The 17,039-nt window shown below is 44.5% G+C and overlaps 1 protein-coding gene across 2 annotated transcripts in view; it reads right to left on the bottom strand.

Annotated features, from left to right (window-relative positions):
• Positions 1-1,284: 1,284 nt before the first annotated feature.
• The window catches only part of LOC104571220 (syntaxin-binding protein 4-like), a 38,888-nt gene continuing 23,133 nt past the window's right edge, over positions 1,285-17,039 (bottom strand). Inside the window, exons 11-22 of one of the 2 annotated variants that reach the window (XM_010218303.2) lie at positions 15,666-15,738; positions 12,991-13,088; positions 10,222-10,318; positions 9,037-9,164; positions 8,251-8,343; positions 7,742-7,807; positions 6,988-7,176; positions 6,227-6,343; positions 4,944-4,993; positions 3,945-4,075; positions 2,562-2,619; positions 1,285-1,808 (exon numbers count right to left, since the gene is read on the bottom strand). In XM_010218303.2, coding sequence (XP_010216605.2) covers positions 1,703-1,808; positions 2,562-2,619; positions 3,945-4,075; positions 4,944-4,993; positions 6,227-6,343; positions 6,988-7,176; positions 7,742-7,807; positions 8,251-8,343; positions 9,037-9,164; positions 10,222-10,318; positions 12,991-13,088; positions 15,666-15,738 — 1,206 coding nt within the window. In that variant the 3' untranslated portion in view covers positions 1,285-1,702. Of the gene's footprint in view, positions 1,809-2,561; positions 2,620-3,944; positions 4,076-4,943; positions 4,994-6,226; positions 6,344-6,987; positions 7,177-7,741; positions 7,808-8,250; positions 8,344-9,036; positions 9,165-10,221; positions 10,319-12,990; positions 13,089-15,665; positions 15,739-17,039 lie in introns of those variants that run through there. The other variant, XM_088523027.1, reaches the window with a different exon arrangement.

Below are 17,039 nucleotides of genomic sequence, written 5' to 3' on the forward strand. Positions count from 1 at the left end.
GCTGCAGCTCTCAGGGAGGGGGAGCTCAGTGCTCACAAGCTGACATAACTCCATGGTTGTTGGAGTCATTAGCAAAACTCCTGTTAACTTCCACAAGAACATAATGAAGCCTAAATTAATTCCATTTTCCCCACTGGCCCTTTTCTATTAGGTTTCTCAGATGCCTTTCGGTGTATTTAACAATATACCTGAAAGCATCTTGCTGGGAGGGAACAACTCTTGCCGAGTGCCTTTGAACAGGCACCGCTAGCAGCAGCTTGGTAGTGCTGTGCTAACCCCGGGGAACTGCAGGTGTTTGTACAGAGACAGAGTAGGCCAAAGTGGCGGCACCGGATTTTGCTCTATGCATTTCCTAGTGGTGCCTTGCAGCTCTGCCCTGTCTATATAACACATGAGATGAGAACAAAGCCATAGGACTAAACTCACACCCAACATCAGTAAGTTCTGTCATTCCATTGAAAGAGTACCGGGGAAAAACAATTAACCATAGGGCATCATACCCCAAGAAGATTAATTTTTTAAAGTAACTTTTTTTTTCTGGGACAATTCCTCACAAATTGTCCAATGATTATGTTTCCTTTAATATACTTTCTAAGAGATATATTAAAAAGAATTTACCATGAGCTATAAAATTAAATTTTAGACTAGCTCTTTATGTCTGCAAGATTCTACCACACAGTTGCTATTTTAGCAGCATAGTGGTTTAAGTATAGTAGATACTCACTGTTATCACAAGTCTCTCTCAGTCTTTATATCAGTGTATAAAGGACCCACCTGCTTTGAACCCTCATGAATTAAATTTAAAATAATAGTACCAAGTTCTGAGAGAAAGCTAGAATATACCACATTTCCTGCATCTTCTCAGTGCATCTTGATAGTGGCTGCCAAAATAAGAGAGAATGAATGATGCAGGGAATTCATCTCCGAAGAACTGCAATGATAACGCAGCTCGGAAAGCAAACACCGTGTAAGCAGCGTTTCCATTTTATTTTCCAGACCTCAGGCTCAGCTCAGATCTCTATCACCTTCTTTGTTGACACATACAATCTTGCACCCTCTGTATCTAATTTCCAAGTGACACCCTGGGCCTGTGTTTAAGTATGTTCATGTGTGCTCTGTTGTGTTGCAAAGATGTTTGGTGCTCAGTAATGCTACGTCAGTGGGAGTGTCTGCCCCTTTCTCCAAGGGATCACGGGGATGGCGCTCTCCACGTCAGGCATTGCAGCTGGGTAAGCTATACAAAAAGTAAAAATAAACGTACCTATCCCAAAACAGCTAGGACACTACAGATGAAACTGGCTTTATTACAGTCACTAAGTGTACTTTGGTTTTTCATAGGAAATACCAAAAGGAATCTGTTTAAGACCCCTGAGTCCCTTGGTAAGTTCATGCTCCTCTTACTACCCAGGATACGAGCTCTAAAAGGCTGCCAGTGAAATCCAGGCATTTGTATCCACTTGAAAGTATTTTTTCCTACAAAGCTGCAAAACCAAGAGAAAATAGCCTTGTACGATAACTCAGAGGTAGACCTGCAGGGGAGGGTGCCAAGTCTTCAGCGGCTGTTCAGGAAGAATCAGTCTTTTTAGAAAGCTTGTTTCTCCCTCCGGTTTGCCAGGAAGCTGAACCACCAGTTGTGTGTTCTTTCCATCTCCCAGGAGAGCAGCTGTGTTATGAATATGCACAGTTCTGAGTTGTGGGAGATTTATGTAGGCTTCTCAGGCAGCTTGTTGGTTGAACTCGGGGGCTGTGGCTCATCACTCTTGTTCGGGCTTGAGGGAGGGGGCCACGTGGTCTTCTGATGAAGATGGCTGCAAATGAAGAATATTTTATGTAGTTGGGGAAAAGGACACAGACGATGCCGTGGAGACAAGATTTGTTATTAAGGAAGGAAAAAGGGAAGCCTCAAATCTTGCCCGGCTATTTGGTTGTACTGGACATTAAGAATTTGTTCTGTCTGAAAAGGCTTTTTGTAACCATGAAGGCATGTTTGCAAATGTTCATTTTCTACCTCTTAAGGTAAAGTGAAGCGATCAATTAACATTATGGTATTAGACATTTAGGTCTCAAAAACAAACACCTTTAAGCATATATCTTTAGGATATGGCTCTGTTTAGAAGAAAAATGTCCCTGAAATCTTTTAAGTAAATGAAGAGGAAGACGACCCAAATGAAGCCATGACTGTCATACTATCCTTGGCAGGGACTGCACAGCATCTTGGTTCCATGTTAAAATATTAACACATTTAATGAGGATTTTTCCCATGCTTCAGATTTCATACTCATCCAGAAGAATGCCTGTTAGACAAGCCATGGAAGTATAAATTTTCATCTGGCCAAAAGGAAAAAAGGCCTCTTGGAACTAAGCCAAAAGATCCAAGAATTCACACTATACTTCACTATGTTGGGCAGGAGGATCTTGCTGTCTGCTTCCCCAGCCTGATCATCTGAAGGCCTCTGCTAGATGATATGGTCAAGAGTTGTCAGGGAAATTTTTGATTAATAAAACCAGGAATTTATTATATGAATTGTCAGAATTACAGACCAAGCACTCTTGACACCTACTCCTTGTAATTTGAGATTCCTTCAGTAGGCAGGCACTGGTCCCAGTCGCATGGCAAAGCTGCAAATGTAAGCACACAAGCAAAGTGTAAGCAAAGGCTTAGGAAACATCCCTGATACAAGCAGTGCTGCTGTATCATGAGGAATGCACATTTAAATGATGCAGGAACTCTGGAAACACTGACAAACTCATATATTAGCAGTACTCATTAAGGACTACAGTTGTATTCTGCATGGTGTGCTTTGGGAAAGGGCTCTAGCATGAGAATGTCACGGCAGCATGTTTTGCTGGAGAGTGGTATCAAAGAGCAAAGACTGAACAATTGTTTGCTCACCTGATCATGACAAGGGGAGATCATAAACTCTTCTTTTGCACAGAAAGAGACAACTGGAGTCAAACAACTGCTGCCCAGGAAAGTTTGCAGCCCACCAACTAAGTTCAAAATCCCAAACTGGGAAAGTCATGTTAGACTTTCACAGAGGTAGGGTTTTTTTTCTCTGATTTTCTCCCACTTGCAGACATGCGAGTGGAAGGGAGTCTGGGCTGACAGACTTGTATGCCAAGGAAACAGAGAAGTTACTATCCCCCTCTTCTCAGCATTGGGGTAGTCATATCTTGAACCACAGAATCAAGGTTTAGGTCCCTTCTTCAAGGCTATTGGACAAGGCCCAGCAAAGGGAGGCCTGGAGCACGTAACCCGTGAGGGGAAGCCGAGGGAACTGGGCTTATTTAGCCTGGCAAAGAGGAGACTAAGAGGCAGTCCAGCAGCACGTGCTACCAGTTCAATGGCAATTGCAAAGATGTCAGAGCCAATCTCTTGACAGTGGCAGAAAATGTAACTGAGAGCAAAAGCTAAAAGCTGAACTTTGGAAAGTTCGGAGTTAACATTAGAAAAACTTCTCTATGTAAAGGAGAATAAAGCTCTGCAAGACGTTATGCAGAGAAGCTGTAGATCTTCAACCTTGGAGGTTTTAAAGACTTGGCTACATAAAACCAGTGCTCACCTGATCTAGTGTGGGCAGTAGTCCTACTTGGAGCAGGAGACTACTGATCTCCAGTGGTCCCCTTCAAACAGCATTACTATGATTCTGTGAAACTCTCCTCTTCCCAGTTAGTTCCTTTTCTGGATAATGCCTTTCTTCTGGCTCTGGGCACATGGCACACCCTTTGACTCCTTACACTATATGCTTGCATGTCAGATTGAAAGATTAGTCCCATGAATGGAATGTAAATTACATCTCATTTAGCCTGTGACAATCAAGTACCTTTATTGGAGTCTTAACTGGCATAACGAATAAATATGGAAGGTGGTGGAAACTGCAAATAACACTGACAACTTTGAGACTTCCTTAGGTTCAGGCTTCTCTAGTTCATTTAGTGCTTACCATCCTTGTTGGAGAGCATTGGTGCTAGCAGCTCTTTAGCTTCTGATAGCAAAAGGTCAACAAGATCTGAAGATGGAAGAGATGTATCTGAGACTGCGTCTGTTTTATCCTCTTCTCTTTTGCTGTTGACTCTTACAAATATGGAAAGTGCCATCAATACTTCTATTACACAATGATCATTAAAATCCTGGCCAGTCTCTTATGAAGGATATTCTACGTAAATTACATAGACTCCATCTCTCAATCACAGATTTTAAACATATTTGTATTATTGTGTTTCAGACAGTTATGTACCAGCAAAGTATTTCTTTGAGATTCTTGACAATGTTTTCCTTCATTATCTTAGAAATAACCATCTTGGAATTTTATAATCTTTTTCCCCTTACCACTGTTCTTAAAAAACAGCTTTTCTTATGGGACTGGTCACTGCCGGTGAGACAGTACCTTTCAATCAGTTCATCAATTAAACAAACAGACCTCTAAAAATAGATGGTCTGATGCCTTCTTTCCCCAAGTGATAGGAGGTGGGCTCAGCTTGGAGGAAGGTCCAAAAGCCTGTATTCCTGTAACCATTTATGCATTTGAGTCTCAACTGCTCTTTGCTTGCACTCTCACTATCAGCTTGTGTAACTGCTGTTAGAAAAGAACCAGGTTCTAAAGTCAAGAACTGCCTAATACTAGGAAAAGCAGGAGCATCACAGCTCCACTGCTTTGATGCAGTCTGCTCTGGATCTCTGCTAAGAAGATGAACTTAATCGGAGAAGTGTTTCTCTTACGATGTTCAAAAAAGGCCAAATCAGAGGCCAGTCTGAAACGGAGGCCTTCTGAGCACTGATCCACCAATAGCCTCCAGATCACCTTTTCACAACAAATTATTTTCCAAAGGGACAATTTAGTTAGAAACTCTGGGTTAGAAGTGCATGGATCACATTCCCTTGAGAAAGGTTGAAAAAGGGCATTTCATGTTTCTGTTCACAGTTCCCAGAAGCTGCCTCCTACCTTTTCTCATCTGGTAAATGACTGGATGTGCTCAGGACCTTGTGAACATTCTGCCACAAAAACAAAAAAAAAAAGAAAAGGGTTTCAAACATGTAGGAATAAATAATACCTGAGCACAAACCCCAGGGCAGTTTGCTGGTGATCAGATTTAATCTGACAGTAATCAGCTTCTGCTTATTCGTTGCCCTTGAAGCTAATATCTCAAGGCTCTTTGCAACACAGGCAACATTCACAGTCTATGCAAATAAACAGACACATCTAAATTATGCATATTAATGCCAACGCTAAAATATACCAGATACAACATGAAAACACACTTCTGAAGAACACTTTGGCAGGTTACATTTCAGGGAGCCCATGATCAGCACTATTAGCAATCCCTGGTTTCTGGGTCCTGCCTGCACATATTATCTCTCATTGCTGGGCACAGGTAGTGAGTTCTCAAACATGACCTGGGGATGTATAAAGGAACATATTTTGTTCCAGTGGTCAAAATCCAGTGATATTTGGCCGCAGGATAAAGTCAAATCCATTATTAAACTCGAGCACCAAGTCACTTGTGTGCCAGTACCCAGCACTGCAGTCTTGAGGTATTTAATTCTTTCCTCACCAAAGCAGAGGACACAGCTTCTATGCCTCCCTTCATGCCTGTTTCCTATTGATTTCAGGAGCTCCTGAGATAGACTAATGACAACTGTATCTGCATATACTGAATCCTAGTGCTTCCTATGCCAGCCAGTTTACTAATTACACAAGCCTGTATTTCCAATACAGGTAACAAGTGGAAGAAAAGCCACCTAAATGGCTGGAGCAATTACACATGTGATCCACCAGAAAAGCTGGGAGAAAAAGAACACTGAAGCAGCAAACTGTTCTTGAGTTTGCATTTGCTGTACAGTCAGAGAAATAACAGTCCAGTTACACAAAGGGAAGGTTAAACACAATTTAGATCAGGTCCAACAGAAATTCAGAATAAGCCTCAGCCCCAGCAGCTGTGCTGAAGAGGAGGGATTGCCAGAGGGACCAGTGAGCAGGGACTGGCTCTTCTCAAGCAGCAGAGCAACAAGAGTCACACAGGGCAAATAATGCACCACTGTGTTTACACAGCTTGTATGTGTATGAGTTCATTCTCAAAGAGTTTCCCTAACCAACAGAGTCTGAATGAGATGAAAGAAAATTAAGTCTTGCTTATGGACCAGGAAAGGATTTGGACTTGCAAAACAGCTCTCAAGGTAACAGGATAGGGTGGTGCCATCAGCACAGCTGGCAGTTCAGTACTTCACCTGCACAAACAGGAGCAGTTTCCTATTGCAGATCTCCAGGCGCTTCCGTGAGACTTCTGATTTTCGTAACTGTCCATCAGCCAGGGACAACTGCCTTTTCAGTTCCAGAATGTCCCCCTGAAATAGAAGAAGTGGTTACCACACTACAGTCCTGGCTTTTGGAAACACCAACATATAACAAGCCATGTGCTAACAACAGAAGAACATGGTTGGTCTTCCATGGTAACAGCAGAACTTCCCAAAGCAGCCAGAGGTAGTGAGAACCATAAGATTTGGCACATGCCTTTCCTTGAGCACCTCATTTCAGGCTTTCGCACTGTGATGAGGTTTTGCTGCAAGGAGTGGCCAAACAGAAAAAAAAGTGAGTTTCAGTGGGGAATTAGTGGATGTGCACTAGTCATCAGGAAAAATTCTAGCTGGGGTCTGGTTGCTTTTTTTTTTTTTTTTTTTTTTTTTAAAAGGGAAAGCTTTCCTTTTGGAATGCAGAACAGCAACGATACAAATTCCAGCGCAGGCATAATGCTCCTGCTGGCCTGGGACACAAAGAGAGAAAAAGATCATGCAGTGGTTGCTATGTGCGACATCACGGCTGTGAGTGCCACCATTCATTTTCATTTGTAAAAAGAAAGGTAGCGGTGCTGGTGGGGAAGTCAATAACTAAAAAGAAGAGCTTGGGATTTATTGTTTTTTTGTTTTGTTTTGTTTTCCACTGGTCTGTTCCATTCACTTATAGGCCCTTGCGGGCTCAGGGGTTGCATTACCTCTATTTCAGAGACGTGTTTTGCTTTCTTCCCCGCCAGCTCTGTCTTCAGTTCTGCAATTTCAGCCTCCAGCAAGTGGATCACTTCCTCGTAGTCCTGCTCTGCGCTGTGCGCCTGTCTCTGCACCACTTCTGCCATCTGCAGCTTGTTGTGCAGGGTCCGGTTCTCAGAGAGGAAGCCCAGTGCTTTCTGGAAGGAGCAAGGAGTTCTGGTCAATATAGTGTCCTGCGTCCTCACCACAGGCACCCTAACAGCTTCCTAGGCCCTGCCCCAGCACTAGGGACTGCCTTTTCCCCCCACCAAGATTTTTGCCCACTAAACACGTCGCTGGCATCGCTCTGCGCCAGGGCAGCAATAACTGCTGCCTCCGAAGGACCTTAAAAAAATGCTTGATCATGGTCATACTGTTGCCCAGTATCTTTGTTTTCCCTTGAGATGGAGGCCCATATCTATGCCAAATAATCCCTGTTTGGTTCCTGAGTACAGAGACCCAGGACTCGGGCTCTTCTTCCAGAGACACGAGTGCACAAAGCCACCTGCAGGGAGATCCTCCGGGCGGTGCTGGCCTTGCCCGAGACACACGATCAGTAAGAACTGTGACTGTGCCATGGGTGGGATCCAAGCTGCAGGCTTGGATCTGTGTGGGAAGAGGCTCCAGTTTATTTCCTGTGGTAGGCCAGGGCAGGCCTGAAGCACTGAAGTAATCAGAAGTGTGAGCCACAGCTATTGCCTCACGGATGGGCTGCTCACGAACCTGGTTCAGCCTCTGAAGTTCATCTTCCATTGACTTCTTACTGGTCTCTACCTCCTTCAGGAGAGACTAGAGAAAACATTTTCACTGGATTAAAAAAGTGATTCCCAGGAAGACACCCCAGTATTTTGACTCCCACCCCCAGAGCACTATTTTGCAGCAACAGTGTACCCTGCCACTGCCATGCAGACAGCTAGTGTTTCTACTGTCCACACATTTGACTTACTTGTGTAACATGCTTTTGGTATTTAAAAATACAATTTACTCTCTGTTAACACAAAGTAACTGTCCACAGTCAGCAGAATAGGTTTTCATTTGAACAAGAGCACATGCGAGAGTCCCAATTAAAGAGAGCAGAGCCCATGACCCTCCTTTGTACCAAAGGCAGCACTGAATGCAAAGCAGTGACTTCGCAGGAGAGCCAAGTTGCTCAGACTACTCCGGCATGCGACTCCAGCGAGTCACAGCAGCAGGCACCAGCCACAAAAAGCTGCTCAAGTGACGGGTTCTACCTTTAGCCGCCGGACTTCTTGCCGCAGATCTGTCATTTCCAGCTGCAGCTGCTCCAGCTCCTCATTGCCATTGCAGTGGAGAGAGTCAAAAGTCTGGAAGGCAGAGAGCAAACGAGCACCACTGAGGCTTCCAAGAGCAGGTGGTTATATTGCTTTCCATACCCAGCACAGCACTTAACCAAGATCCCTTTGGAAAAGGGTCTCCATTGGTACAAAACAGAACAAATGCCACATTAAATAATCCTACTTTCAGGTTTTTCTCCCCACAAAGGATTCCAGTCTGTGATCCACGACACTCGGGATAACTGTGCCACAGTTCATTCTCATTTTGTGAGCAAAATAAAATTAATTGGAATTGATTAACTATGGTTAATTCTCCTTCTACATCACCGAGAAGGACAGGCCTCTTCCTTCAGATCTTCCCATAGGTGTTTACCTATAAAAATGAGAAGTCGGAGGTCTTTTACTCAATTTCCTATACTCAGAATGACTAATGGATATCTTTTCTTTATAACTCTAGAAAAAATAGAAAATGGAAGTTTAGCTTTTCCCTTCTCAGATTGTTTCAAGGCTATGTCTCAAGAGCAATAGCATTGTGATTGATTCTACACATCCACTCTTGCAGCCACAGTGTGGCCCGAAGGCCCTAACAAAACTTCTGGACTTAGGAACATGTCAGCTGCTCATCACTTCATAGATGGACATACAGAAACCTTAGTCTTAAGGAGGGCTTTGCAGGCAGGTCACCTGCAGCTGGGAGTGGAGGAACATTTGACTCTGACTGACCAGCGAGTGAAAAGCAGACGTGTCCAGCAAACTGGCCACTTCGTGTTGGGTGAAGAGCATTGTGCTGGAGTCGAGGCCGGCCTCATCCAGCTCATCCCGCATTAGATCCCTGAGTGCTTGGAGAAAATCTGTGAGAAAGAATCAGAGCTGTTACCGGGCTGAAAGGGAAAAATGTGCTGCACGCGTCCAGGAGAAAGTGCCACAGATCTGGAGGAAATTCACTCGTTGCCAAGCGGATCGGGTTTAGTGATGCCAAACATTTTTCCTTTCTGAAATTCGGCAGCTCTTTGACAAGCCCCTCAAACTGAAATAAGTTGACAATGTTTACTAGACCATTTTTAATACTGAATGAAACATTAAAAAAAAAAAAAAAGAAACCATCACTGTGTTTTTAAGAGTTCTATAATTTTGATCCAAACTAAGATTTCTCTGGAAATGACACACACTTCACCATCCCGACTGCTGCCATTTCTTGAGTAAGGAATAAACAAAACTAAATCACAGAGTTCAGTACTTAGAAATGGTGTTAAATTGACAGCACTGACAATCAGGATTCTTTTTGCTTTCAGACACTGTGGAGAAAAGCAGAAGGCAAGAGGCTGGGAAGGGCAGACCAGACCTTACACCCTAGCACATCCCGTGCTCAGCCCTGGGCCACAGCTCCGTAGGAGCTACGGCAGCAGTGTGAGCCTTTGGGAAGGGCAGGCTTGCCAAATACCCCTAATCATTCTAATCATTTTGATTTCCACTGCCACAAACCATGAGCCCAATCACCATAACCATCACTAGCTCTAACAGGCAGTGCACTTTGCAAGGCTATTCTATCTGATAGAAGTCATTAGTGAAAAGCACAGAGACTTCCAGGGAACAGGTAACTTACGTTCTGCACTTCAGAAGAAACAGAGCTTTCTTTTTCTGAGTATCTCCTACCTAGTTCCTGGGAGGCAAGCTGAGGATTTAAGTCAAATGAGTCATCACACTACTGGCTCTCATTCTCCTTTTGCACAAAAGCCCTTTTCCTTTTTGTGACTCATTCTTAGCTGTTTAGAGGCTACAACAGTGCCCAGCCAGAGAATTATTGTACCTGCCACATCTCGGCAGATGCAGCTCTCCTTTTTCAGCCATCAACGGAGCAACAGAAAAGGTGAAAAAGGCCCTGTTACACACACAGACCTGCCTGCTCACCTCCATAGGCCACTGTTCCCTGCGAGTCTGTTGTCAAACTTTGCCGTAACTGCCTCTTCTTCTCCTCAGTCACTTCCAGACCAAGATATTGCAGAACCTGTGGCAAAAACAACAAACCTGCAAAGAGAATCCTCAAAAAGCAACTCTTTGAAGGAAGTGCTGGCAGGACACTCAGTGCTGTGTTTCTCCTAGAAGTAATTTTTCAGGCAATGCCTCCTAAAGGAATGACTTGGACTAGGTTTCCAGTCCTCCTCCTTTCCTACATTTGTAGCGGCATGCTTGCCCTAATGTCCAAGAACATTTCACACAAACAGATTTGCAGCTATTATAAACAGAGCTTTATTAAAAGCTAGCAGAGCTGCCAGGCTCTTCTCTTACTCTTACTGCCCAGGAATGCAGCAGGTATCTGAGAAGATAAGGAGTATTTACAGGATTTCTGTGGTAACAGAAGACATTTGAAAATTTGGCCTCATCACTGCACCTTTTGCTTTCCTGTTAGGTGAGATTTCCCATCTTCTATGATATTTGTCCCATCAACTCAACCTCAGAGAACCTGTAAAGGAGATAAACCTACCAAAACAAAACAAAACAAAACAAAAAACCCCTCTGCTGGCAGCAGGTAAAAGATTAGTAAATAAGGTCAAGCTCAGCAGAGAATCCGGGAAGAAGCCTCCTGCTCTTCTCCCTGCCATCTCTGCCTCCTGCCAGCGCAGAGCGATGCCCGTCTCGCCCCACGGCAGGGCTCCTGCTGGGCCCCAGCAGCTCGTCTCTCATAACAGCTATTCCTAAACGAGGGAGCCAAGTGTCCTTCGAGCCTCCTACCAAAGAGGAGTTGGTGCTATATCCATAACAGGCAGGAAATCACTGAGAAAATGCAGTCCCAAATTCTGGGCAAGAATTACGCAGGCTTAGAAGAAAATCTCTGCCTGTGTGCTGTCTCCTGGACCTCCTGGGAGGCTGGAGCAGTAAAAATGCTAGGGCTGCATTGGCCATCGGGTGGCAGCAAATGCCAGCTCATGTGTGTGCCGCATCCCTAACTTTTAGTCATCTTCATAGAATCATAATGGCTGGACAAGAGCTTCAAGATCGAGTCCAACCATAAACCCATCCCCACCATGCCTGCTAAACCATGTCCCTAAGCGCCTGTCTTGAACACTGCCAAAGACGGAGACTCCACTGCCTCCCTGGGCAGCCTGTTCCACTCTTCACCACTTTTTTCTGTGCATTTTTTTCCTAGTATCTAACCTGAATCTCCCCTGGCACAACTTGAGGCCATTTCCTCTTGTCCTATCCATAGTTATTTCTTCCCTGCACACGGGTACGGTCGCACCCCTCCCACCAGCAGCCAAGCAGCGCCCGGGGCAGAGGAGGCTCCCGACACTCCGGTGCCTCCTCCAGCTCCAAGGGCACCCTCACCTCTGCTGGGTTTCCCCAGCGAGTGGCCAGTTCCACTCCCTGCCCTTTGATGACACTCTTTGAATATATTTTCCATTAAAAGATTAAACAAGCAACAATTTTGCCTGGATCTCCAGCCCTGCGAACACTGCCCTTACTCCGAGACTTTACTCACTACTCTGACACATCTCCTGTTTCAGCCTAATTCCCACACCAGGCTGCCCCAAGGTTGCCCCAGCAGTGAAAGCGTCCCTGGAAAGCCCAGCCAAAAGCTGACAAAGTAGAGAAGGGCGGCTGACTTCACCCAGAGTCCTTAGAACCCAAAGCAGCACATCCATGAGAGATAAGACTGCCAGCCACAAACTTTTGGATCTCCCTGCAGCACTGAAAAGCAGCCAAGACAAACCAAGATTATTCAAATGCACCTTCAGATGTGATCAGGGTGTTTCACCGTGAGGCATGCTCTCTTTTTATCTTTAGAATTGCTGAGGTATGACTCGATCTCAAGCAAATTCAGTCGAAGAGTTAAGACCCATTTTTCTTCCAGACTCCAGTGATACAGCTTGCTAGCAGACTATTATGCCTCTATCTCATTAATCAGATTAGGATTGAAATTTAATTGCATCACATGAGCAGCGTGATGCTAATCATGAAATCAGTGTTTTGAACGTGCTTCTGTATCTATATTCCACATCACCTGAGCTATTAATATTCCCAGTACAGCCCGGTTGGGCTAGTGATTAGAATAAAGCGGAATTAGACGGGCGCAGACTGTTCAGTGGGAAAGATATACGTGCAGATTAGATCCCTGACCAAGTGCTATAACGTGAGCAGGCAGACCTGATTCTCTTAGGCCATTTGCATTCAGGTTTGTGTTTTTAATCCCTCTGGAAAGCAAGCGACATACTAACCCCAATGCTGATAACTGACAATCCTCACATGCCTCAATATGACATAAGTGGAAGAATCAAACCCGAAAGGTCTCAGTCTGTTCTCAGCTCAGGATCATGTTTCCTGCACTGACCACCCTAAGTTATGTGTTTATGTTGCTCCATCAGCACACTCACCAGCCCAATGTAGTCCCAGTGTGGACAGTGTCGTAACTGAACAGAGAGCATTCCCTGTGGAGCACCATGCCTTCCTTGGTACCTCTCATCTGCTTCCCTCTCTCCTAGCCTTCCCTCCAGCCCATAGACATTTCTTCACAGAAAAACAACAGGATGAGACCATTTACATGAGCTTTTTTTTTTTTTTTTGACAGTTGGAAGCAAGGAGGAAGTGTTATAATGTCAATGCATACTCTGCTGCGTGCCACGGTTTTGGAGAGGGTTGAGAAGAAACCTTGCCTTCAAGAAAGGGAGTTGTTCCACTTACCAGTTCCAGTTTTCCATCCTTGAGACGAATATGGGGATCCAGTGCTACTTTTGGTTTGTTGCCTGAAGCTGCTTTCTGATTAGATGCTGAAGCAGGTGCTAAAAAGCAAGAGGCAGACATTAATGGCAGAGCACTTCGGCAAAGGACTCGAGACTCTTGTTGCAGGAAATACAATGTGTGTGCACACAGGCCAGATTCAAACAGGATCTAAGCCTGAACTCAGCAACTACTGGAAAGACTAGATGTCAAAGTGTGAATCTGAAATCATGTTTTGTCTAAGCACCTATGCTTGCAAAACATCACTTTGGAAATGTCTAGTCACTTTTTTTTTTTTTTAAACTGAGTCTTGGGGTCTGTAGCTATGGTGATCTTAAAATGAGTTTGGACCTTGTCTGCTTTCATTGATCTAGCAGAACTGAAACACAAAAGTAACAACATTTCATAAAGTTCATCCCTGTCCTTCACAACCCCCACGGAAAAGGAAATTCAGAGATTAAAATCAATAGGGAAAAATATCTGTGCAATATATTCTGCAAAACTGCAGAAGTATAGAGACCTTTTCATTCAGTTGCACATGTAAGTTGCCGCAGTAGAATTAACTGCGAGCTCTGAGATGCAGGTGTAGAGGGAGGGTAGCTGAGACCACAATAGCTGAAACTCTTCGGTTAAGAGGATGACTCTTTCACCTGCTGGCATCTGATTAACAAATACGCTAGAGTGGCTGCTGCTCAGGAATTCGAGTCAAAGTCCTGCTCTTCACACTTGGTGAGGGGAGGGAAGTGTTTTCAGAAACTTGTGTGCGACGTGAGCACGCAAGACTTGTTGAATGAGACCATTTCTTTTAAGCCACTCAAGCACTTCTCAGCCTCACCCTCCTGGACTGGCAGAGCCAGAGACTGCACACGAGGAAAAAGCAACAGGAAGCAGCAGAGCTGCAGCACAAGCATAAGCCTTTTAATCCCAGGACTCATCCGCTCTGCTAATGCCAGCGGCTGGGAAGCAGGAAGAGGTAATGAGTTCCCTGGACTGGCCACCAGCACTTCACTGTGCAAGTTCAAGGGCAGAGCTCTTACCCTTCAACTCGTGGCTAATCGGGATTAGTGCCACGGGGCTTTGCCGTCAGCTCTAAGCAGAGACATATCCAGGGTGGCACCCTCGGACAGGCTGCGGCCCCTGCTCCAGACTCCAAGCGTGGCCGCTGCTCTTGCAAAGCCTGTGTTCAAAGTGTCTGTTCATGGATGACAGCACTGACGAAAGGCCTTCTCAGCATTCCACATAACTTGTGCAATAAAATCCCCTAGATGACTCTCTGATTATGTTATTGCTGTATGTCCTATATGACCCAGGGCTTCATTCACCCACGCACCTCTGTGTCAGTGGTGGCTACATAAAGTCCTGAGGGAGATGGAGGTTACAGGATTCTAGGGGATGTGAGGACAGATACAAAAGTAGTCTTGTTCTAGTGTCTTCACAGCATGGAGCAGACAGGCCAAAGCAACTTGGAGGGCCCACGGTGAGCAAGCACATCCTTGGAGGACAGTGCAGGTTGTGCCATGCACACCTCATCCAACACACCTCATGCACACCTACATCTCCAACTAACCCCAGTTATATAGACCCTGCAACAAAATTTACCTCATAAAGCTCAGTCTTAATCTATCCCTACATCTCTGGCTAATCCTCTGGGGCCTCATATGGAAATGACAGCCTGGTTTGTGGTTCACAAGCAAAGCAGGTGCTTTGGCAGTGCATAGAGGAGCAAGGACTTCTATTTGTGGCCAGAAATTAGTCCTGACCTGCAAATGTGTGAAAACAGACTGTCCTGCACTTCCAAGAGACTCACTAAGATGTGATAAGAAGGCTTGTCTTGCCCCTCAGGTGGATTTAACCTTCATACCACAGGTATATGTGGTATCTTGCTAAAGGTCATTTCACAGGACACCGGATCAGAGGCCTTAATGTGCTTTCCAGTTATTCCTAAAGGAACTGTGAAGTTACACTGTGGCCAAAGTTAAGAACTGAGTATGTGACTCTGAGCATGAGGAAAAAATACAGCATGAAAATGTATGGAAAAAAAAGGCAAAGCTTGCAGAGACAAATCTAGCTGACTTAATCACATCAGAAGGCAGTTTCCTGGTTGGAACTGCAGGCAGTCTTAATACATGTAAAATACCTGGAGCTGTCTTGTACATTGCAAGCATCATTAATTGTCTGTTTTTCATTCAAAAAAAACAAACAAAAACATATCCTGTGTCTCCAGGGACCATTCGTTTCCATCATAAGGGGCTGTTACCTACAATGAGACCCCATAGATAAAAGTCTGATATGATCTTTGGGGAAGAGTAAAGACAACACTGCAAATGAACCACAGGCAGAGAGTAGAATAAGCGTTGTCTCCTATTTCTAATCCTCTGATTGCCTTAGTAAAGCATTTCACTACTGTGAACAAACCACCATGGACATAATTACTGCCCATTAATTAGTTAATGCCTACAAGTAAGCAAGGCTGCTGCTTTCCCTGGGTCCTAGTGGGCTAAGTCTCATTATCACATCATTAGATTCCACTACAGAAGTCTAAACACTGATCAAAATTAATTTAATCATCTTTAGCACTGAGGAGCTGAGGCTATAAATGTTTGTCAGCTACTCAAACAGAACAGGGAACAGGCTCTTACCTGAGACAGTGAGCTCTGGCAGGCAAATGTCTGGTGACAAAGAAGGCACAGGAAAGAGATTTTCATGTCTATTCTGAAAAAAAAAAAAAGGCAAAGAAAAATTGCTGAGCAGAATCTGCTGTTGTAAATATAGGCAAAAAGATAGAGAAATTGAAGAAAGACCATCTTAGCTGTCGCACAGCTTCATAAATTAGAAAGGCACCAGGTATACCTCCTGTGCAGATGGGCCAAAAGAGACTGTTTTCTAAACACTTGGCACAGGTCCATGCCAAGTCTTTCCAAAAATCTCTTTGCACACAGAAAACTCAACTCTCTAACTGTAATTGAAAGTCAAGGATGAATTTGACCTTGTGCATTTTCTCCATAGAGGTTTTCTCTAAAGCCCTGCATCTAAAACTTCAGTAAGGTCCTGATTCGGGTCAGGGCCAGCTGTGTTATTGTCTAAAATACTTCCAGAACGAGCACAACAGGAAGCTGAAACACAGTGCCAAATGCCAGATCTTGGCTAAATCACAAGTAAGAGAAAAAAAAGACTGACAGTGTGGATAAACTGAGGATCACTGCGACATAGTACTTCCACAGCTAGCAACCTATATGCAGACAGAGACCTGGGATTAGTCCTGAGCACTTACAGGCACCATAAGAGGCTGTGTAAGACTCACCAAAAGAAAGAGGTTTGGTGAATTAGGCTTGTGTTGGAGGACTCTCCACACAAACTCTCTCTAATACAAGCCTAATTCACCAAATGCCTTTCTAGAGAAGGGCAAAGGGCAGAAGTTACACCAGGAATTGCAATAAGCCAAGACAGAAACAACAAGTGTGCACAATCCAGCCACAGGCCTAAAGATGTAGCATTAAATCCCGTCTCTCCACGCACAGTTCAAGCACTTGCCTCTGCAAATATAGTAAGGAGCTAGGCCTCACGAGGGAATAAACCTCCTGCCTTATCATTAGGCTAGGGAAGAATAGAAATAGACTGTTTAAGCAGTTGTGGATTCGTCCTCACCAGAGGTCTTTGGGAACAAGACACTGTTCCTGCCTTTGGGTAGGGGACTAGATCAGACAGACTTTCGAGATCCCTTCCAGCCCTATGGTTGGTGTTGGGTAGATGTTGGAAGCTATCTCATTAGGGAAGGCCTTTCCCCAGTCTGAGACTTCTCAAACAAGCCATGCAGGCCATAGACATAAAACTCCTGTCATTACCTCCACAGATCCTTTGCCATCTCAAACCCAAGACAGAAGGAACAATATTTGATATAAAAGTACTTGGCTCTAAACAAGCATAAACATGGCCATGTAAATCACCATTACACACATTTCTTGGTCCAGAAGGGCTACCACTGAGTGCCTAAAAAGAGGGTTTTCTGACCAGTG

The sequence above is a fragment of the Tinamus guttatus genome, unplaced genomic scaffold (assembly GCF_059628265.1).
Source record: "Tinamus guttatus ecotype Peru unplaced genomic scaffold, ASM5962826v1 Tinamus_guttatus_pri_ptg000172l, whole genome shotgun sequence".
Taxonomy (NCBI): domain Eukaryota; kingdom Metazoa; phylum Chordata; class Aves; order Tinamiformes; family Tinamidae; genus Tinamus; species Tinamus guttatus.